This window comes from Vombatus ursinus, unplaced genomic scaffold (assembly GCF_900497805.2).
Source record: "Vombatus ursinus unplaced genomic scaffold, bare-nosed wombat genome assembly UNPS02014770.1, whole genome shotgun sequence".
Lineage (NCBI taxonomy): Eukaryota > Metazoa > Chordata > Mammalia > Diprotodontia > Vombatidae > Vombatus > Vombatus ursinus.
In genome coordinates this window covers 24,000,101-24,024,633 of record NW_020954548.1, presented here as the reverse complement: position 1 = coordinate 24,024,633, position 24,533 = coordinate 24,000,101, and the positions used below count along the sequence as shown (strand labels likewise).

Sequence of the window (24,533 nt, the reverse complement as noted above, 5' to 3'; positions counted from 1 at the left end):
AGAGTTACAAGTAGGGGATATTGCATGTAGGGGATACAGTTTAAATCTTATTAAATAAAAATTTTTTTTGGTTTCCTGTTTGCCTTTTTATGCTTCTCTTGTGGCTTATATATGAAGATTGAAATTTATTGTTTAGCTCTGGCCTTTCTATCAGGAAAGTTTGAAAGTCCCCTATTTTATTGAATAACCACCTTTTCTCTTGAAAGATTATACTCAGTTTTGCTGGGTAGTTGATTCTTGGTTATAATCCAAGCTCCTTAGCCTTCTGTAATATATTCCATGCCCTCTGATACTTTAATGTAGAAGCTGCTAAGTCCTGTGTAATCCTGGCTATGCCTCTTTGATATTTAGATTGTTTCTTTCAGGATGTTTACAGTATTTTCTCCTTGACCTGATAACTTGGGAATTTGGCTACAGTATTCCTTGGAATTTTCCTCTTGCGATCTCTTTCAGAAGGTGATGGGGGATTCTTTCAATGACTGTTTTACCCACTGGTTCTGGGATATCAGTGCAGTTTTTCTTGATAATTTCTTGAAAGATGCTGTTCAGGCCCTTTTTTTTGATCACAGCCTTCAAGTAGTCCAATTCTTCTTAAATTATCTCTCCTGGATCTATTTTCCACATCAGTTGTTTTTCCAATAAGATATTTTACATTTTTGTCAATTTTTTTCCATTCTTTTGATTTTGTTTGACTGATTCTTGATTTCTCTTAGAGTCATTAGCTTCCACTTACCCAATTCTAATTTTTAAGGAATTATTTTCTTTGGTTAGCTTTTGTATCTCCTTTTCCATTTAGTCAATTCTGCTTTTAAAGGCATTGTTTTCTTCAGTCAATTTTTATGCTTCCTTTTCTAAGCTGTTGACTCTTTCTTCATAATTCTCCTGCCTGTCTCTCTTTGCTTTTCCCAATTTTTCTTCTACCTCTCTTACTTGATTTTTAAGATCCTTTTTCAGCTCTTCCAAGAGGACTTTTTGGACTTGAGAGCAATTCATATTGCCCTTTGAGGCATCACATGTAGGCATTTTGATGTTGTCTTCTCCTTAGTTTGTGTTTTGGTCTTCCCTGTCACCATAGTAGCTTTCCAGATGAGTAAATGTGGTATTGTACGTCAAATTTCTGAAAGCTGCCCATTCCTTTTCTGCTCCACTGTTGCCAACCATGTATTGACTCAGCTTTTCCTTCAAGTGAGCAACTAACTGTTTATGCTTGGAAAAGCACTCTAATCTGTTGACATTAAAATTTTGTGGTGGTTATCTTGCCTTGGGCCCAATACATTTATTCAATGTGAAGATTTTGCTTCACAAGGATAAGTCTATGATCAGTCTTGTACTCTGTATCACATATCACTTTCATCACTCTTTTCTCTTTAGTTTGTTAAATGCCAATGTTTACTGGGAGGATGCATCCACGATGTTTTATTGCCTTTAGGTAGTTGTTGGGAGACAGTGTTGGTGATGAGAAGGTCATATAATGCATGTTTTCAGTAATAAATGACTGTTGATGTTCTTGTTTCCTATCCCATTCCTCCAAAGGATTCTCTGCCATGTCTGCTAGTCAGTGCATACTGTTGCACTAAAGTCACGCATTTTGGCCTTTTTCGGTGCACTGATGAAATGGATCTCCTGGCCTTACTTAAATTTTTCTTGGACCTGTTCATGGTTTGTCATGGTGGGAGCCTAGGCACTGGTGATGATGGTATGGTAATTTACTGCACATGGCAATTGCACTGTTGTGAGCCTGTCAGTTGTTTCTTTTGGAAGGCATACAAGCTTGTTAACTAGATTAGTTTCGATTGCAGAACCTATGCCAACTTCATGGCACTATCCTTCACTATGGTCACTCCAGAAAAATGTCAATGCAGCTACGACTTCAGTAAGTTAGCCTTCATTTGCGAGTTTCATTTCACTCAGGGCCGTTATTTGGTTGTGATACCTGCTGAGTTCTCTTTCAACAAGAGCTGTTCATCTTTCAGGTCTCCTGGATTTCGTGTTGTCCATAAATGTGCACTCATTCCATGTACTGATGGTGAGTCAAATCACCTTTGCAAAAGCTTTTGTACTTTTTTTGGGGGGGTTTTGACTGCAAGGTGGGATTCCCCCCCCCCCCCCCCCCCCGCTTCTGTGGTAAGCAGGCAAAGGTTGGGTAAAGTACACAGTTTTGAGGGCACCTTTTCCAGCTTCTTCCTCACACCAGGTGATCGGCAATGCAGTCATTAAGAAAGGCTGCTCAGACCACCTGGGGGTCTGCCTAATCCCACTGCTGCTTCAGTCCAGTGAGAAGAAGAGTCTATGTCCTGGGCTGCCTGTGTGTAAGGTTGTGACTAAAGTTCCCAGTATATCTGTACCTGATGCTTCGTAATGTGCCTATCACCACAGGACTTTGAGGTAGGTAAAAATGGTAAAATGGTTTAGATGATGTCTTTTGACTTGCACATAAATTGCATATAAGTGAGGTAGAGTTAGGTGAAGTTGTAGGCCTTATTGTTTCTTCCAGAGTCATTCGAATCCGGTGGTAAGACAAAATCAGGACAACTGGTGATGGCTTGGAATGCAGTGGATGACTGGCATTTTAGATGTCTGACCAAGCGCTTAGCTCTCTACCACACCTGCTTCAGTTACCTTCATTGGCTCTTGGAACAAATTATTTTCCTTTGCCCATTCTGTTGGGAGAAGCCTTCACATGCTTTGGATAGCTTCCTCTTAACTCACCTAAGAGTTTGAGACCCCTTAGTTACTCTCAACTTGGGTTAGCCCATTTGCCAAATGATTTACCGGGATATAGTCACTGCATGTAGCGCAGCTTCTTGGAGCCACAGGTGAGAATTGAGTGAATTGGGTGGACAGCAAGCATGGAAAACTGCCCTGAAAAAGGCTTGGTGGACCTCAAAGCAGAGATACTAGTCTTCCTTCCACACATCCTACACCCCAAACAAAGGATTATAATACGCTGAGCATAGTACTAAAGTTTTTTCTATTTAGATCAGGAGTCTACCAAAATGGATGTTTAACTTGCAGTTTCAGTATGCCATAACTAATGATTACATTAATAATACTGACTTGATATATAATTTAACTTCACTTTCAGGTAGAAGTTCATACATCAGTCATATATGGAACCTTGAGATGAGTCAGAGTCAGGCCACTTAGAGGCACTAAATCTCTTTCAGGTCTAAAATCTTATGATGGTGTTTGTTGAGGTGGTTTTTTATAGGCTGTTTCCACTTTTCATCATGTTAGTAGTTTTGTGGTAGTTAAATTCCTTTAGCAAATAATGTTATACTTTTGTCCACTTTTTCTTTTTTAAGTCCACAATTTGTTTAAAAAGTAAGATTGGAGCTGCTGTGGTCACATTCAATTTTGCCTTCTTGTTTTTTAATCCTTTCAAATTCTTATTGGGAGTTTATTCTGACCTTTGTTCTCATCATCCAGTGAAATGACTATAAATACCTAATTCTCAAGTGACTACAACATCTAGAACCAGTCACTTTCTGTCTTAAAAGTTCTGTCTAAAAAGTTTCATTTTTATCATGTTTTGGTTCTTGCCAGCATCTGGATACTTTCAGCTCTCTTTTCAGGAAGTGTTCACTATATATAGGTGTAAAGTTTCTGAATATAATCATTTGGCCTTTGTTGTTTCTTGGACCTCAAGCATTATTTTCTAGCCCTTTTTGTTCTCTTCCCTGTGCTTACTTTTGCTCTAAGATTATAAAAATATATGTTCTAATTTGGAGAGATATTTTCAAGTTCTTCTTAGGAGTTTTCTACTTGGCTGTAAACTGTAATTATCTTTATGGTAGTCTATTTGCTTGTGGCCATCGTATTACAAAATCAGGTGAATCAAGTATCCCATTTTAAGACTGGAAGGGTTGTGGTGGGTGTGGTCTATTGAGGCTAATCTTTTACTTTCCCCCAAGGGAATCCTTTTCAGGAGTTTGGCTGGACTTTCTGCTCAAGATTGCAGACTCTCTTAATTATTTCATTTTTGACCTGGCATATTATTTAATAGGAAGGAAAACTGCAGGGCATGATAGTGTTTACCTTAGTTTATGCCTTTGGGATTGGTCCATTGAATAAAGATATTCTTTTTTTTTTTTTGGTGAGTGCAATTGCTGTTAAGTGACTTGGCCAGAGTCACACAGCTGGTGAGTGTTATGTGTTTGAGGCCAGATTTCACCTCAGGTCCTCCAGGGCAGGTATTTATCCACGGCACCACCTAGCTGCCCCAGTAGCGATATTCTTATCTGAGAAAGATGTCAAGGCTAGAGTATTTTGTTAGTTACTTTAAGTGTAGTGAAGTAATTGTCAGTAAATATAAAGCCCCTGCTATGTTCTAGGCACAATGCCAAGTGCTAGGGATACAAAGAAAGGCAAAAGATAGTTCCTTTTGTCAGTGAGCTCAGTCTGATGGCAGAGAGAACATATAAACCACTATGTACAAACAAGCTATTTATAGATTAAAGTGGAAATAATCAACAGAATGAAGGCATGAGAATTAAGGGGGATTTGGAAAGGCTTCGTGTAGGAGGTAGCATTTTAACTGGAACTTGAAGGAAACCAGGTAAGCTAGGAGAAATCTATGAGGGAGAGCACTCTAGATAAGCGATACAGCCATTGAGACCATCCAGAGTCTGCAGATAGATTGTCTTGTTCGAGGAATAGCGAGGAGGCCAGTTTCACTGGATCAAAGAATACATGGGAGAATGTAAGGTGTGATGACACTGGAAAGGTATGTGTGTATAGTAGTAGGTAATGGAAGGTTTTGAATGCCATCAGAGGATTTTATATTTGGTCCTTGAAGTGTTAGAGAGCCAACTTTGACTTATTTGTGGGGAGAGGCAGGGGGGAATGGATTGTGTGTGTGTGTGTGTGTGTGTATGACCTATACTTACAGGAAGATCATTTTGGCAGCTGAGTGGAGGATGGACTTTAGTGGGTATAGCCTTGTGTCAGGGACACCAACCAGCAGGCTTTTTTTAATAGTCCAGGTGTGAGGTGATAAGACTCTGCACTAGAGGGGTGGTGGCAGTGTCACAGGAGAGAACGGGGCATATGTGAGAGATGTTTTAGAGGTCAGATCACCAGGTCTTGGCAAGAGTTTGGTTGGGCAGGGTGTGTGTGAAAGAAAGTAAGGAGTTGTGGGTGACATCAGGGTTGTGAGTATTAGTTACAGGGAGGATGATCTTAACCTAAACATTAACAGGGAAGTTAGGAAGACAGGAGGACTTGGAGTGTGTGTGAGGGTTGAAATATTACTAAGACCAGACTAATTTATGTTTTGAAAACTGGGACTTGTTGTAGATTTTGAAAGTTTGAGGCATTGTTAAATTCTGGGTTTTCTGAAAAATAACCAAAAAGTAGACTGCTTTTTCAAGTTTTTATCATATATAAAAGAAAACAGTGAGCATCATGTTACTAAATAAACTTTTATTAAATTTACTTTAAGTTAGAGAATCTCAGTACTTATTTCTTTTCCCATTCTTCTGGATGTCCCTGAAAAAACAAATTTATAGAATTAAAAAAAAATGCCTTCAGTTATTTCACTTGTCTCTTTTTTCTTCTGTTTCTTGATAGCCTTTGGGAATACAATGCTTACATTATTCATTTTGGCACTGCCATCATTTAATGGAGGTATCTGAAATTAGTGTATAGACCTTAATAAGTTGGATAGTCTTAACAGCAGTAATTTGGGACAAAGATTGAGTGTTTTTGTTTTCAGTTGTATTCTATTTTCTCAAGTGTTTAGAATTTTACATTTCAAACCTAATATATGACTAATGTGATGTTCAGCCTTTAATTCATGAAGGTAGGTGTAGTAGAACAAAAGTGGAATAGAAAAAGATGGATAAAATGTCTTGAAGCCTAGATTCCCCTAGACTGTTTCTCCATTTCTGTTGAATCAAGTGGGAAATATCTCTTAACAGAATGAAAGTTAATATTGAACCAGACTACTTAGAACATAAGTCTGTAAATAGGTCTGGCATTATGGTTATTCTGATAATATCCATACAATCTTTGTTTTCTTTCCATCAAGTGGATAAAAATTTAAAATTTAAGGGAATCAATATTAGCTCCTAGTAGTTGATGTTGTTTGTGTGTTTGTGATTGTAGATTTTTTTTTTGATATTAATATTTCATATGTTGGTAAAATACATAGTACATTTTGTTGGGGAATTATGAAAAGAAAATTGACTTTTTGGGAGTAGTTTTCTATTTGCCAAGACAGGAGAGAAGCAGAGATCATTTGTAGATTTTTTTCTTTTTTGGTAAAGCCATTCCAGAGTATAATCCTTCATGAATAGAGTATTCATGTCCTTACCTATGCTAAGAAATGTTATAAGTGAGGTAATACATGCAGATGGCTAATAATATCATCTATTGATGGCAAGAAGTATAAATACACATTTTATTTTGGATAATGAAGTTGAAATATAAATTGACTTTATTCCCAGGGAAGTAAACTTTTAGAATTAGCAGGAATTAGTTTCTATCACTCAGATTGACTGAATTCAAAGGTTAATGATAGCATTTTTTAAAGCATTGAATTTGATGGGTCCATTTCCTTTTTTTTTTTAATTGGAAATATTTTATGTGAATACTTAAAATTAGTAATAATTTAAAAACATGTAACCTTTGATTTTAGTTTGAATTGTGAATGACATCTGATTTTTTTATTCTTATTTTGTCTCTTTTGACACATTCATGGCTCTTTCATATATAAAGATGAAATTGGATGTTTCTCTTGTGTGTCTGTCTGCCTTTTGGAAAAATACACATCAATTTCCTATATCTGAAATAAAATCTGATATATATACATGATAGGGTTAGTGGCAGCCTGCTATAGTGGTTAGCAGATTGGCCTTGGAATAAGGAAGAACTGGGTTAAATAGTACCCATGACATATATAGGCTGCATGATTATTGGCAAGTTACTTAACTGTTAAGTGCCTCTGGCAATGGTCTGAAGTGATAAGTTACTGATGAACTGTTTATTTTTGTTGATGGAGAGTTTTCACACTAGCATTCCCCACTCTGGGTGTATCCCATCTGTCTGGTCCACAGGAGGTGTTTAATAAATACTCATTGATTGAGATATTCACGCAGATAAAACATAAAAAAGAAATTATCTTTTTTACTTTGAAGATTTTTGGCATAAGATATAAAAAGCATTTAAATTTTTTATATTACTGCCTTTTATTAACTTATGTTAATTATACTCAAGAATATATTTATAGATAAATAGAGGCCTTTTAGTAAATCTAATTTCATAGGTGTTTTAGGATTATATAGTATTATTTTCAGCAAAAGAAGTGCCATCCTTTGAGTAGAAAAAGTACCTTTATGATATACCTATGTGCATATGTATGTGTATACATGTTGTATATAATGTATACATTTATGTTTTTTATTTTGTGTCTATGTATTTATATTGCACATAGAGACTGAATCCTTATTCAGTGAACAAGGAGAATAAAGTTAAGAAAAAACCATTTACTTTTAGAACTTTTTATGTCCTAATACAATATTGATACTAGTATATGTCTGTCTCTAAGTACACACACACGCGCACACACACACACACACACACACACACAATATCTGATTTTATTTTAACAACCTTACAAAGTGAAGAGGGGAGGTAACATTTCATGTATTTTAGATGATAGAAGTGAAGTTATGTATATTGATAATTATTTCTGTCATAGTTTTTACTTTTAAATTGGATGTATATTCTTATATAGACTCATAATTTTAAAGGTGGCAAAATCTCAGCAGCTACCCAGCTCATGCCTAAAAGGAATTCCTTCTCTAAAATACTGGGCAAGTCATCATCCAATATCTGCTTGATGTTGTTTGTTGAGAGAGAAGCAATCAGTTTGTGATAGATCTTCTTCTGTTTTTAGACATCATTAATTGTAGGAAAAAATTTTCTGACGTTTAACTTAAATTTGCAATTTTAGTTTCTACCCATTGCATCTGCTTCTTAGATTTAGATTTAATTTTAAATTCAGTTTGGATCTCAGAGATCTTCTCTTTCAGCCTGCTTTCTTTCATCAATGAGGAAGCAGACACAGAAAAGTTCCAATGTCACATAGTAAATAGCTAAGCTCACATTCAAGCCCAGCCCCCTTTATTTCAATGAAATGTTTTTCCATTCTGCCATATTGCCTTTCACGTGTTTACTTGCATAGTTAGCATTTTAAAATGAAATTACTAAACACTAAAAAGAACTTTTTGTATATTTGCTTTTAAAAATTTAAACAAATCTGCTTCTGTGGCAACCTATTAAGCTTAATAATCTAATATTAGTGAACACACAAGTAGATGGAGAACAAGATAGTATAGAACAAGACAGTCTGCTGTAACTGAGAAACCTAATAGTGTTAATGAAATACAAAGATAAATGAAAAAAAGGGTAAGTGGGAAACAGAAGAAATAACAGTTTACTGGATTCTGAGAAAGTAAAATTGAAAAACTACTCTAAAATGCTATTTGTATAAGTAAGTGCTGTTCTGTAGTAGAGCAGTTGAATGTTAAAGTTGACAGTGGGTGACTTTTTTTTTGTGGGGAGGAAGTAGAAAAACAAGTTCTTACACATTAGTTTAAGGGAAAATTAATCCTTTGCTAAATGCTGGGTATTTCTTTCCAGGGGAAATTTTTTTTGGCTTTTTTTTTTGGGGGGTGAGGCAGTGTGGGTTAAATGACTTGCCCAGGGTAACACAACTGGTAAGTGTCAAGAGTCTGAGGCTGGATTTGAACTCAGTTCCTCCTGACTCCAAGGCCAGAGCTCTATCCACTTCGCCACCTAGCTTCCTCTCCAGGGGAATTTTTGATAACTTTAATCCCAGTTGACTGTTCAGAGTTCAGAATGGACTGAATCTGGGGTCAGTGAACTTGTTTTTTAAAAAATTTTTTTGTTAACTAAATTTCAATATAATCGTATTCTTTTGTAATCCTATGTAGCTTATTTTATGCATTTAAGAACATTATTCTGAGAATGTCATTCCTTGACACACAAAACGATTTGGAACCCGTACACTAGGAGAAAGGAAAAGAATGTAAGATGACTAACCCATAGTCTTGGTTAGTTTATTTTATATAATCTTGTGTTCATCTCCTTCACATCCTAGAAACAAGATGAATGTTTTATATAATAAAAATTCCCCTGTCTTTATAAGTGTTCTGTGAAATATTTTAACTTTTTTGTGTCAAAATGTTACTGGTAAGTGGCATTCTAAAGCCATTACTTATTTTTTGTGTTTAGGTGATCCCTCCAAAGGAATGGAAGCCAAGACAACGTTATGATGACATAGATAATTTGGTCATTCCAGCTCCTATTCAGCAGATGGTCACTGGACAATCTGGACTCTTTACTCAGTATAACATCCAGAAAAAACCAATGACTGTGAAAGAATTCAGGCAACTGGCTAACAGTGATAAGTAGGTATATTTGATTTCCACTTGTATGTAATTTTGTTGTTTCGTAATAATACTTGCAACTCTTTTCTCCTACTGAGTTTTAAGTATAGTAATTTTTGGTAGTGTATTTGATACAAAAGTAAGTCAAAATAATGGAAATAATTTTTATGTTATGCAAAACATAATGCTGATAGACAACTTTAAAACAACTATCCTAGATGGAAAGCAATTTGTAACACTGATATCACTCTTGTACCTAGATTCCAAAGATACCAGAGAAAGGGGGAAAAGTTCCTAGATATGCATAAATATGTATGATAGTTTTTTTTTAAAGTGGGAAAGAAGTAGAAACTAAGGGGTGCTCATCAAATGGACAGTGGATGAACAAATTATGCTAAGTGAATGTATATTTTAATTATATATACTTTAAGTTAAGCATTTAATGTATAAGCATGAATGAGATTAGAGGAATGATAGCAGCATGCAGAACATTATATTCTTTAGCGTAATCTTCTTTAATAGAAATCTTTTAATTGAAATGAGATGCTACAGTTGGACACTGAAAATAGAACAGGTCTAAATTGTGATTTGATTGTCATGAATCTGGATTTCCTTATTTGTAAAAGAAACTTTATTTTAAAGAAACCAAAAAATATTCATGCCTATTACGTGACCAGGTTGTCTTGAACATAATTCCTCTTAGTAGCAACTCTTAATGTTTAATTTTTTACAGTCAGAATTTAATATTATCACAACTTAAAAGTTCTTTTGAGTTCTTATGGCTGCTATGGCTCTTTTATTCTTATGTAAAAATAAAAAAATTTTATTTTATTAAAAATTTCCAGTTCACATTAAAATGTTGTAAAACATTAATTTTTAAATTCCAAATTCTATTCCTCCCTCCAGCTCTACCCCTATATCTTGAGAAAGCACATAATATGACATTGATTGTTCATGTGAAGTCACGCAAAACATTTCTGTATTAGCCATGTTGCAAAAGAAAATATACACAAAAACCCCTTAAAAATAAAGAAAGTGAAAGAAGTATGCTTTGATCAGTACTCAGAGTTTATTAGCTCTTTTTTTGAACCTGAATAGTATTTTTCATCCTGGGACCTTTGGAATTATCTTGAATCATTATCTTGACCCCAGTACCTCCCATTTCACAGATGATTATCATTACTTTGTACAGTGTTGTCCTGGTTTTGCTCAGTTGACTTTGCATCAGTTCATATGAGTCTTCTCAGGTTTTTCTGAAACCATCTTGCTCATCATTTCTTATAGCACAATAGTATTGTATCACAATTATATACCACAACTTATTTAGCCATTCCCAAATTAATGGGCATCCCTTCAAGTTATGGCTTTTTTAAATGAAGTTTTTTTTTTCTTTTCTGTTCAAAATACTTTAAAAAATTTTAAGTAAAATACTACTTATGAACTTTCTTGGTACTACAAAAGAAACCTGATTTTTAGTTTTAAATTTAATTTTAATGTATTCTTTTGATACTTGTCCTTTTGGAAATAATAGCACAAAGCTGTATAATAATTTAAATACATTGAGAATTTGTGGGGATTCCACATGGATTAGATTGCTAGATATACCTATTTATTGATAATGAAGAATAAGTTCTCTAAGGCAAAGCATGAAACAAGATCGAAGGGAAAATGTTTATCCTATATAAGAAACACAGTTTTAAGTATTCTGACTAGTCCTTTTATGTTTAAGTGGTTAAAGTGGTATTTATCCATGAGAATTTTATTTATATTGCTCTAATAGAACTTCTGTTAATACTTGGTCAGTTAAAATTTTGTGTTATACATGTATATATTTTTAAAAAAATTAAATTATATATAAACTTTTAATCATTTATAAACCCCTCCAAGCATTCAAAGTCTCCTCCAGAGAGTGCAACTACTTTGGGCTGGCTACGTTGTTCAATTGCCAAATGTATGCTTGCCTAAAAGAGTATTATATGGAGAACTCACACAGGGCAAGTGCTCACATGGTAGTGAGACGTGATGCAAGGACACTCTCAGTTGATTGTGCGATATGGGAGACTCTGGTACAGGACTGCCCAGCATGGCATGTCCTCATCAGAGAAGGTGCTGTGCTTTATGAGCAAAGCAGAATTGAAGTAGTTCAGAAGAAACATGAGATGCTCAAGTTTAGAGAATCCACTCCAAATATTCGTGTGGACTTTTTGTGCCTGACCTGTGGTAGAGCATTCTGAGCTCATATTGTTCTGATCAGTCATAGTCAGAAGAGTTATAACTTGACTCTAATATAATGTCGTTTTGGTCCTCTTCAAGAACAAAGGATAACAACCAACTTTCAGTAAAATTTACTTAGTTTTCTGCTTATTATCTTGATCTTGTTAGCTTCCTTCTCTTCTCTCTCCCTATTCTTTCCCAAGTAATTTTTTTTTTTTTTTTGGAAACTCAAAGTTCAAGAACATTTGTTTATTAAGTGCTTAGTGTGTGTCAATTATCGTACTAGGCACCAGGCCAAAGACAAAAATGACAAAGTCTTTGCTGGAGGATATAGCATATAGATAAGTAAATGCAAAACAAATGCAGAATAAATATTTGGTAATTAAAAATAAATTTATTGACTTGTACAATAAACTATTTTTTTTTATATCTTTGCAAGACTTAAGCAGTATATCTTTTTTCCTGCAGTCACTGGGCTTAAATGATTGAGCATTCAGTTTACAAGATTTTGACATATTCTTTAGTTCTTCATTATGGAACCATATTTTTATTACTTTGCCTATTATTTATACAGTTGATGAACAGTTCATTTGTACAATTACTTGTCGCTTTTCGAGAGGAAAGTGAGAGTATTTAAAATTGGGGATCAGGGAAATCCTGTAGGAGGTATCCCTGGAGATGAGTTTAAAGGAAGCTAGGGGTTTCCAGAGTCAGGTGTGGAAAGGAACATTACCAGAATGGGTGCTAATTAGAGTGATGGCAAATGAGAGATGGGATGTACTTTATAGGAAACAGCAAATAGGTCAAGTTGGTTAAATTGTAGAGCATGGGAGGAACAATGTGTCAGTCAACAAGTATTTATTAAGTGCTTAATTACTTTGGTAAGCCCTGGGGATACAAAGGGAAGCAAAAGCACTGTCCCTGTCCTCAAGAAGGTCACATTCTAATGGGAGAGATGACTTGGAAATAACTGTGAATATGTAGAGGTTGTGTAAATTGGAGGTAATCCCAGATGGAAGCACTAGTAGAAGGAGTGACTGGGAAAGATCTCTTTCTGACCATGGGATTTGAGATGAGCATTAAAGGAAGTCAGGGGGGAGAGCATTCCAGGCAGGGGACAGCCAGGGCAAAGGCCCAGAAGTAAGAGATGAGTTTAAGGAGCGGCAGGCAGGATATTATGGTTGGATTGTAGAATGTGGAGGAAAGTCAAATGAAGGAACACTGGAAAGGTATGAAGGTACCTGGTCATGAGGGGCCAGCTTTATGATGAAGGGCTTTATATGTCTAAAAAGTTTGTATTTTACCCTACAGGTAGGGTGGGGCATTCTAGCTTCAGCAAGTCATGGGCAGATTTGGACCTTAGAGGGTTATTTTGGCTGGTGGGTAATAGATTGGATATTGAAGAAACTAGAAGCAAGGGGGCTTTTATAATGGTATAAACAAGAGGTGATAATTGCCTTGAACTAAGGTGGTGGCCATGTGACTGGTGTGGGGTTTAGGACAGGGTTACTGAGAATGAGATTTGAATATTCAATGTGTTCCAGTTTTAAGCTAATAAAATTGTACTTACTTGTTTATATGTATGTTGAATCCTTCTAATAAAATGTAAAATCTTTGAGTGTAGTTTGTTTTGTTTTTGATAGTTAAGTGAAATGTAGAGATAGAATACTCTACTCTTCCATAGTAATAATAATACTTGGCCACTGATTGGCTTTGGGATAAGGGGAGAGGGAGGAGTAGAAGATTACTCCTAAGTTAAACGAAGATGAAAGTTGGCGATGCCCTTGACAGAAATACAGAAGTTTGGAGGAGTAGTGGGATGGGGAACCTGTGGCCTTGAGGCCACATGTAGCTTCCTAGGTCCTTGGGTACAGCACCTTTTGTCCAAGTTTAAGTTTTACAGAACAAATCCTTTTATTAAGGCATTTGTTCTGTGAAGTTTGGATTCCGTCAAAGGGCTGCACTTGAGGACCTACAGGGCCCGCAGGTTCCTCACCCCTGGTAGGGGAAAAGAAAATTATTTTTATCTTGGATTTCTGGAGTTTGAGATGCTTATGATATATCTAGGTGGAGATTACCAGCAAGGTGTTAGAAATATGAGACTGGTTCCCAGGGAAGAGATTTGGGAGTCATCTGCAGAGAGATAGTCAACAAGCATTTATTAAGTATCTTACTGCCTACTTTGTGTCAGACACTGTGTTATGTGGAGGTGTACCTCGATACAAATGGAAGTCCCTGCTTTCAAGGAGTGAATACTCTAACATATATGTGAATGTTTATGTACATGTATACATACACACTTAAGTCTGTGTGTATACGTCCATTGTTATAAGGATATACGTAACAAAATGACAAGTAAGTAATTTTGGAAGGGACGTTAATAGCTAGGGGGTTGGAGCAGGTCAGGAAATGTTTCATGTAAAACAGTCAGAGCTGAATCTTGAAGAAAATAACCAAACACTGTCTATAAAGGGAGCTGCCAAAATAATGCTTTTTCAACAGCCCAAATTGTGTGTGAACACAGAAACAGAAATAAGCAGGAACACCTGGCTGCAACAGAGATTGTATAGATGAAGAGCACATAGGAAATAAAAGCAGTGGATCTTGTTACAGAGCTAAGAGAAGAAAAAAGTCCATGGGCAGTGCCTTTAGGAAGTAGCACTTGATAATCCTGTGCCTTTTTGTGGGAATGAACTCTAGACTTTAAAAAATGCAATTCATTGGTAATAAGTTTCTGGTATTTCTAAAGTGGCCAGTGTTATTTTGCATTGGCAGAGTCAAGTTCTGAGTGAATGTAAAGATCAGGAAGAAGAAATCTCTGATGCAAGTAACCCACCATAGTCAGTATAATAGAACTCATGGGAGCTGATGAAACATTCAAGCAAGAGCCAGGAGAAAGAGAAAGACACCTAGGATGGAGCCCTTGGGCTCTTGCATTCAGTGATAATGGTTGTTGGGGTGAATGAGTGATAATGTAGCCAAGGAATAGTCAGTTTGGTAAAAGAATCTGGAGAGAACAATGTTATGAAAGCTAAAATAACACTTTATATGCAGCATTGTTATATTGTCTCCTTTTCTAGGTCTTCATTCATGTCACAACAACTAACTATGGGGACCCCCATAGACATTGTCCTTGGTCACCTTCTCTTCTCCCTCTGTACAGTTTCGTTTGATGAGATGTCATTACCTCCCATCGTTTCAGTTATCGTCTCTATACAAATGACTCTCAGATTTACTTGTCTAACCTTAAGTTCTTTGCCAACCTCTGGTCTTGCGTCTTCAGCTGCCTCTTAGATTTCTCAAACTCACATGTCCTGTGGGCACCTTAAATTCAACATATCTGAAGTGAACTGAACTGAACTGACCTTATTCCAAACGTCTGTTAAGGATACCATTATCTTCCTAGTCACAAAGGCTGACAACCTAGGTATATCCTTGACACTTCATTCTCACTGTAAGATGCCCCACCTAGTTGCTTCAACCCAAGTGCTTGACCCATAGGAGGTGCTTAATAAATGCTAATTGACAACTTGTTGGTTACATAGACTAATACCTTCAGAGTTAGGAGGCTTCTTAGAGATGATCTGATTTGGGCTCCTTATTTTGTAGATGAAAGTGAAGCATTGAGAGATTTAGTGACTTGCTAGTACAGATCGGTTCAGAGTCAGGACTTGAAGCTGAATCTTGTGACTCTCATTGTTAAATCTTATCCTTTCCTTTAGAATATATGATATGTGAGAACAGGCACCGTTTATTCTGTTTTTTAATAGGAAGGATCCAAATAAATGTTACTCTGAATTCCATTGAAAACCCAATATGGAATATTTAAAATGCGATTAGAACTATTAAAATTTTCTTGTAGGGAATCTTTGCTTACTTCTTTACTTTTCTTTACATCTATGATCTGATTATTGTAAATAACGAATACTTCTGAATTGACTGCATTATTTGAATTTCTACTGCCTTTCCGTTGGGTAGGAACCGGTTCCCATATTTTGCATAATTATAGCTTCACATAGTAAGAATTCTACTACATGAGGAGCCACTTCAGATGATTGATTATGCAGACCAGATAGATGATCTGACTAGAGTTTGTTAATGTTAGTGGCTTTGTTGTAGAGAAGGTAATTAAGGTCATACTGTTAAGCTGTCAAGTGCTATTTTGACCTTGAAGCAATTTAGAGATTAAGTCAGTCTAGAAAGTGGTTAAGGAAAAAAAAAGTCTGAGAGTTTTATTACACAGTTATGTCTTATTACATCCAACTCTAGAAGATCTCCCTCCATTTTCTAGAGTGCTCTGCCTCTGATGAAAGCAGATCACCTCAAAATTTCTGAATCTGAATTAGTGGTAGATTTGCAAACCTTGAAGTGCTATGTAAGTGCTAGCTGTTATTGTTGTTGTTGTTATTTTTTGTTATTTTTTTAAAAAATGGAAGTACCAAAATAAAGAAATTCTGTTTTGGATCTGGTTCTTACTAGTGAGAAAGATGCGGTTGCTTTGGTGAAAAAACTGGAAACCTTAAAGAAAAGGTGGCCACCCTATCTTAGGTACTATGATAGAGGAGAAAGAAATTTTGAATAGTCTAATGAGCATCCCACAATTTTCTGAGAACAGATGTTAAAGAGTTAAGAGGAAAGATAAGTAGGATATTATGTGCAAAAATTTTATTGGGACAGTCAGTATAGGAAGGGTAAGTTCTCAGTAATGAAAATCCAAAGAGAAATGATTCTATTAGGAAAAAAAAAGAATACATAGAGTGTGAATGTGGAGAATAGAGTAAGAATGCCCTGGCAGTACCTGGGACCATCTCATTGGGCCTGGTTTCGTGTGAGGATTGGTTGAAGGAACTGGAGTATTTCGCTTTACCCTGGAGAAGAGAGCACTTCGTGGGACCATGACAGCTTCAAGCATTTGAAAGGCTGTCTTGCAAGGATTAGTCTTATTTTGCTAGGTCCAAGGGAGAAAAGTGAGGAACTGTAGGTAGAATGTTAAAGACACAGATTAATTATTGGTATCCAGAAAAAACTTGTAATTTGTGCTATGTAGTTAGTTCTATTCTCTGAGGACAGTGGGTTCTTCTGTGGGGTTTTTCCAGCAGACGCAGGAGGACCCTTCCTTGGTCATTTTTTCAGGGCATTCTTTTTCCTCATATCGTTCACAGTAGATATCAACTGAGGTACCTTAGAACTGTGAACTTTCTGTGATTCTAAGAAATCACGGTGTTTGATATTCTGGATTTCTTTTTAAATTTTATTTCTTAGTTTAGTTTTAAATTCTCTTACATTATAAAACTAAGAGTTTTGAAAAATATTTTCATAAGACTTTCATTTAATTCAATTTTGCTATATTCTTTTATGTATTTAGGGTTTAGGTCCATTTCATTAGCTATTGGAATTGCTATACAAAGCATAAAAAAGTATATTTAATAAAGTGGCAATTCTTTAGAAATTTCAGTGAAGTTAGCATTTAGATCATAAGCCATATTTCTCTACAGTCCACTCAGTGTTCTTCCTAACGACCATATGGTCCTCAGAACAGTTATGAAATTTGTGCTGAAAGCAAAATAATTTTCGCTGGTAACAGGAGGTGTTCCATCTTTTCATCCATCTGTTCCTATCTAGGAAAAGCTCTTACAAAGGTAAAGGGCACTTCAGGTTTATTTCAATGGAAACAGTACTGAGGATATTCTATTCTATTTTTCTTACCCCTCAGCTGAGTCCAGTGAGTGTTGGTAGGTAGTTCATATTGAACATTAAGAATCTGATCCCAAAAGATAGGTGTAGTTTATAGTGATGGGTTAATGTTACTAGGCTGTAATCTGTATCTTTATATTTTGTTATGTCTACCACTGTTCGTTGTTTTAGTAAATACTATGTAATCTGTTATATAGCACTTTTTAAACTGTGGGTTGTGACCCCATATGGGGGTCATGAAAAATTTGGCAACAACAAAAGCTTTATGACCAAAAATTAATTTAAAATCAAACTCGAGGTGTTTCTGGAAGTGCTTGACTGTGTTGCATTGGACAACTTTACTGCAGCCTTGGTTCTTAACACAAAGTAGGCACATTGTGTATTGTACATGACCCGAGGCCATCAACACCAGTGAAGTGCTGGGTAAAAAAAAAAACTGTGATCTTTTAAAAACTGTGATAGATTTTAGCAGAAAATCAAGGTAAATGGTGGTTCTGTAGGAACAGAGGATTGTGTTGTAGGAATTTTGATTACAAATGTCTGGGGATGCAATACATTATTTTTACCAAGTTTTATTGATGTTTTTTATTTTTATATCACATCCATTTCCGAATATGTTCTTCTCCCAAGTGAGCCTTCCCTTCCAGGAAAGCCAGCACATGAGTCCTGTCTTTAATATTGTACATAAAATTATCTCATCCCTTTGGCAATAAATAGAGGCTGCTGGTGACACAGTGGATAGAACACTGGGCTTAGAGTCAGGAAGACCCAAATTCAAATCTGGTCTCAGACACAAGCTGTGTGAACTTTGGCAAGTCACTTAACCTCTGTTTGCCTCAGATTCCTCAAGTGTAAAATGGGAAAAAATAATAATACCTCCCTCCCAGGTTGTTGTGAGAATCAAACGAGGCAATAATTGTAATGTGCTTAGCGCAGAGCCTGGTTCATAGTATGTGTTATACAAATGAGAGCTGTTGTTATTGTTGTAGTGGTAATATTTGTTTTTATTATTGTTTTTGGTATTATATTTTGCAGGGATTTATATAAGAGGGATGAAAAATATGACACAAGGGCAGGTGTGGTTAAGAAGTTCAGTTAATTCTTTTTTTCTAAACTCTATATTAATTCTTATTACAAAGAAGTACAGTTAAGCAGCATGAGAACATTGAATATGTCTGATAATATGCCTTATTTTGCACCTGTGATCCATCACCTCTCTGCTGAGAGGAGGAGCAGTGTTTTATGTGAAGTCATCTGGAGTCAATATTCACCATTTTATTGATCTAAGTTGTCTTTCAGTGTTATCTTACTTTAATTGTATTTCTTTGTGTATATTGTTTTCTTGTTTCTGCTTATTTTGCACTGCATCAGTATATAAAAGTCTTTGTATGCTTCTATGAATTCTTCAGAAGAATTCATAGTTTCTTACACTGCAATAATTCATTGCATTCATATACCACACTTTTTTCTGCCATTTCCTACTCACTAGAAATTTTGTTTCTAGTTTCTTGTGGTCGCACAGTGGATGGAACACCAAGCTTGGAGTCAAGAAGACCCACCTGACTTCAAGTTTGACCTCAAACACTTACTAGTTGTGTGTCCCTTTGCAGGTCCTTCAACCTCAGTTTTTCTCATTTTCCTCATCTGTAAAATAATAATGGCATCTTTTCCTGAGGTTATTTTGAGGATCACGTGAGATAATCCCTGTAAAGTACTTAGCACAATCCTGGCATGTAGTAAACTCTATATAAATTTTAGCTGTTTATTATTATTATTATTATCATTACATATCAGGGAGTTTTTTTTTCTTTTAATCTTTAGCCCCTCTTATACTGCTTTGTATGTGGTAGGTACATAATGAATGTTTGAATTGAATATTTCTAGAAAACGTGTAATGATGGAAATGAGACCTGAAGGTTGAAAATGATAGTTAACCCAGCCTGGCATAAAGAAATGAAATTACTTAATATATGCTTATACAACTTTCTAGAATTTATTTAATTTCTATAGATACTGTAATGTTAAAAGTTAGCCAAGTTAAGGTAGAAAGATTTAGGATGTGCAGAAGATAAAACATTCATTTGATGTTGATCTGAATATAGGTTCCACTTAACTTAACCTGTCTCTGTCCCCACTCCCACTTTTATTTTTATTTTATTTTTTCATTTTTAGGCAAGTGGGGTTAAATGACTTACCCAGGGTCACACAGCTAGTAACTGTCAAGTGTTTGGTCTGAGGCTGGATTTGAACTCAGGTCCTCCTGACTTCAGGGTTGGTGCTCTATCCACTGCGCCACCTAGCTGCCCCGCACCCCCACTTTTAAAAAACAAATCTGGATTGTGTATATAATGGAGGGAGCATGCTAAGATTGGTTCTTACTAGCAGGTTATATAAATCAGACATAGACATTCCCTCTCTGGTTCCAATCCAATAACATCATGTTTTTTGGGGTTTTGGGGGTAGGTGGTCATGGGGAAGAGAAAGAAGGGACTCTTTCTTTAAGAAGTCCTTCTCAGGGGTGTGGTTTGAACTAGAATCCTAAACTCCCCAATAAAAATATTCAGCAGCTAGGCTGGACCCTTTTCCTTTTGGATCTGGGAATAGCCTTCTGGTATTTAAAGCTCCCATAATCATGGTTAGTTTTGGTTAGCCAATCATTCTTTTTGTCTTCTTGAGCAATCAGAAGGACACTAGTCACAGTGTAAAACTGACTTCTTTATATACCATATTTATTGATAGATTATTTTTATAAAATTCTCAATTTACAGAAGTCTTTAGGGTCTGTAGCGTATAAGTCCTGGCTGACTTTTTGTGCAGTTGGGCTAGAAGAAGTTTCTCATTGGTTCTTGATAATTATTTGATTTGGTTGGAACTTCAGGCCTTTGCTAGAATAGGTATTTTGATATCTTATCTTGGTTGTTTGCATGTTATCTCTTCCATAATATTGAAAGCTCCTTGAGAGTAGGGACTATGTGTTGTTTTTTTTCTTTTTACCTTTCTTTGTATCCTTAGTGTTTAGCACAGTGCCTGGTATATAGTTGATAAAAACTTACTGACTTGACTTCATATGGGAACTAGGTGTCATTCCTTCTCTTAAAGTAGCCATCTTGGCAGGAACAAATGGATTAATTCTTGAAGGAATCAGGGAATAGAGGAGAGGTTTCTAACTTTATTTTTAATGTCATGGACCTCTGTGGCAGTATGAAACCTATGCACCCCTTCTTAGAATAATCTTGGTACAGAGTAAGGGTGGGGAACCTATGGCCTGGAGGTTGTAGGTTCCCCACCCCTGGTATGGAGCATCTTGTCATTTTAAGTTTATTTAGGAAATGGAATTCCACTTCTTATATATAAATTCCGAATTTGAACTATTATGTTTGATGCTATTTAGGGGTGCTGGGAACCCCAAAATGTCAGGGTACAGAGTGGCATTGACTTCATGCACTCAAACTGTCTTCCAGTCAAGTGGCAAAATTTATTGTGACTCCAATAGAAGCCCAGTGAAGTTCTTTAGGGAACTTGCAAACTAATGAGGATGGTGCTGATGCTTATAGTGAAAGGATCTGGGTGTTTTTTAAGGAGTGGTAAGTAGTCTGGTGTAGGCAAGATAAGGCAGTGAATAGCTGATAGGCTGGAGTGGTGGAGTGGTAAGTTGTCTTGGTGTGGGCAAGGTAAGGCAGTGAATAGCTGATAGGCTAATTAGGTGATTTGGATTGCTTCAGAGAACTGATCTTTTTTCTTTTAGGAGTCCAGGTACCATCACCCTATCAGTGTGTTATTTAGGTGTATGCCTATGTTTTTTTTTTTTTCTTCCAAAGAGATCTCATTTTGGGCTCTTTGTTTGGACCAGTAAACTTGCATATATTTATATGCCCATACATAATAGGCATTTATAAGTTTATCCCAAAAGAAAATAAAAATAGCATGTTAGCCTAGAATCTCTGTGTTGGAATACAGAGAGAAATTGTATTAGCACTGTATTTGTCATAAATGTAGAAGAGTTAAAATGGTACATCTTGAGTGCTTAAGATAAGTTTTAAATTGCAATAATAAATATTGTAAAAGTAATATCATATATACTCTATCTGACAGGGAAGTGATATTTATTGTAATTACCTAGAGTCAAATGGAGACATAGAAATTACAGGGGAGTCCAAAATAGATCTTATCTTTGGCATTGGCAGAAGAAAGACAGGCAGAAGTATTCATCAAGAAGTGTCATCAAGTAAGGATGGAAAGAGTAGTAGAAATTAATTGTAAGAGGTGAAATTAGAGTTAAATGGGAAGTTTAAGGATTTAAAATTAACGTAGGGTAATACTTAAAAATAGGACCTAGATAGTAGAAGAGAAAGACAAGAACAAATGTGATGGAATTCATCAATATTGATTTTTGTCGGGCATACTGGAATGACCTCATCTCTTGATACACTATTCTGGTCATTAAACTATTCTCTCAACCTGTAAGCCATGCAAAAAGCCTTTTCCTTCTTTTCATGGAGACCTACTGATTTTCTAGCCTTGTTAACATAAGTTAACAAAATAAAAAGTATGATTCTTTTAAGAAGGATAATTTGCATTTGATAGTTGTATTTTATGTGATTCTTAAATTTTATTGCCCTAGACTCTTGGTTAGGTCTAGAATGGAAAGGCCTTACCCATGCTTTCATTTCTTTTGTTGAAGTGGGCTTTAAGATTTTCTGATTATACTCCCATTTCCAGGCCCTGAGGTCTTTATACTGTTGGAATCCCAGTCATTCTGACCAATGATTTTACAAGCTGCTACCCCACTTGCAAAATTTCCTACTATGAGGGTAGGAATAAATGAAATGTTTAAAGACATACCATACCACTTCAGAAAGACTTAACCCTAGGCCTGGAGTCTAGTCTTTTTTTAAGGGATTTTGTTCTGTGAAGTTTGTATTCAGTCAAAGGGCAGCACTTAAAGACCTAGAGAGCCACTTGTGACCTTGAGGCTGCAGGTTCTCCATCCCTGGCGTAGACCATATTTTGTTGCTTTCTTTACTTTTGGGGATTCGAGGGTTGTCTCTGTACGTATCACTTCACTAGGCTGCTGTTGTTTTTTGTCCTTCATTTTCAAGGAAGGATTGACAGCCCTGGGTGATGTCTTGACTTGTGCGTGAATTGGATTTAAGTGAGTGAGGCAGAGTTGCACAAAGTCATCAGTCTCACTCTTTCTTCCAGAGTATGTGTGTCTTCCAGAAGTATCTTTTCAGAAGTCAGTGGCAAAACAAGACTTCCAGATGACTGGTGGTGGCCCAGGATGCAGTGGATGACCTGGGCATCTTCATTGTCTGACCAAGCTCTAAGCCCTCCACAGCACCTCCTTCAGCTGCCTGCATGACTTTTGGAACAAATTGTTCTTGTCTGCCCATTCCACTAGGATAATTGGAGTTTGAAACATCTTGCCCCATAACCTTGTCCTTTGCATCTTGGAATGTTTCATCACTTTATGATGAAACTACCATGTCAGACCTACACTGTAGGCAATTTTTTTATGTGTATATATTTCTCTTCGCATCTCTGCATCTGTCTCTCTCTCCCTGTCCTCACCCCTGTCTCTCTCACCTTCTCTCTCTCTTCCTTTCTTCTTAATTGGTGGGGTAGGTCACACAGACCGAAGGATTTGAAGTATAGGAACTTTTAGGAATGGACTTGGGAAATCCAATATATTAGAAACCAGGGCCATCACAGACATCATAAAGATCCTAGCACACAAAAACATACTTTTACAGCCAGTTTACATATGTAATATCATGTTTTGCCTGTTCAGGGGGAATGAATGTTAATGGTGAATATTTTCAAAAAGAATTTCCGAAGAGAAGTTCTCCTTTCTTTTCCCCTCATAATTTACCCCTTTGATCTTTATCTTCCATCCCCTTCCCAATCTTTTTAGTCTCTTATCTAATGGTTCCTTCCTTACTGCATAAAAACATTCTAGCTTCCCTCATATTTAAAAATCTTTACTTGATCCTGACATCTCCTATATATGTATATTTCTATTTTCTCACTCTCTCTCTCTTTATATATATATATATGTATATATGTGTGTATATATATATATATATGTGTATATATATATATATATATATATATATTTACCACCCACTCACTTTCCAATCTATTTAACCTGTTTTTGGGCCCCACTGTTTACTGAAGTTGTTATCTTCAAGATTGATCAGATGGTTTTTTTCTTTGTCTTCATCTTCCTTTACCACTCTGTTGCTTTTAATACTCCCTTTTCACCAGTATCATCTATCTTTTATGGGCTTCCATTACACTACACTCTACTAGTTTTCTACCTGACTTCGTGAATGTTACTTTACATTCTTCTTTACCTGCCCTCTAAGCAAGGTATTCCTCAGACATCTTGTACCCTCTTTTTTTTTCTTTTTTTCCTTAGTTATCACAGAAGTTTATTTGTTTCCATATAGATGTTTTCCAAGTCAAGTCTCATGTTTATCCCTTTACATCTACTTAGGCTTGATTTTTTTTTTTTAAGGCAGTTGGGGTTAAGTGACTTTCCCAGGGCCACACAGCTAGTGTTAAGTGTTTGGGTCTGAGGCTGGATTTGAACTCAGGTCCTCCTGACTTCAGGGCTGGTCCTTTATCCACTGTGCCACTTAGGTGCCCCCTAGCCTTGATTTTTCATGTGAAATCTAGTCCTACATTATCAGCTGTGTTTCTACATCTAGATGTCCAATGTCATCTCAAATGGTAAAGTATTTCAGTTTGAGATGGCAAGGGGATCTCAAACTCAGGATGACCAAAATGGAACTCATCTTCCTACTCAAACCTGCCATTTTTTTTTTTTTTTTTGGGTGAGGCAATTGGAATCATTCAGCTAGTAAGTTTTATGTGTCTGAGACTGGATTTGAACTCAGGGCCGGTGGCCTATCCGCTGCACCACCTACCTGCTCCATAAACCTGCCAATCTTTGAGCACCTCTTTCTTCTTCAGAGTCCACAGGTTTGAAGCCATACTTGACTCTTCCCTTACCTTCATTTTTTCTCTCCATTCAGTTTTCAAAGCCTGTCATTTTTTCATCCAACACTTCTCTCACATCTGTCCTTTTCTGTTCACTCACACAACTAGCATCCTAGTTAAGTTCTTATTACTTGTATTATTTACACTCCTAATTGATCTTCCTGTTGTCTCATTTCTGTTCAAAAGACCTCCTATGTTTATTCA

The 24,533-nt window shown here is 36.2% G+C and overlaps 1 protein-coding gene across 4 annotated transcripts in view; it reads left to right on the top strand.

The window, feature by feature from the left end:
* The window catches only part of KDM4C (lysine demethylase 4C), a 480,568-nt gene that overhangs the window by 51,736 nt on the left and 404,299 nt on the right, over positions 1–24,533 (top strand). For 3 of the 4 annotated variants that reach the window (XM_027862930.1, XM_027862929.1, XM_027862927.1), the window contains one exon: positions 9,262–9,437. In XM_027862930.1, coding sequence (XP_027718731.1) covers positions 9,262–9,437 — 176 coding nt within the window. Of the gene's footprint in view, positions 1–1,973; positions 2,027–9,261; positions 9,438–24,533 lie in introns of all 4 variants that reach the window. The other variant, XM_027862928.1, reaches the window with a different exon arrangement.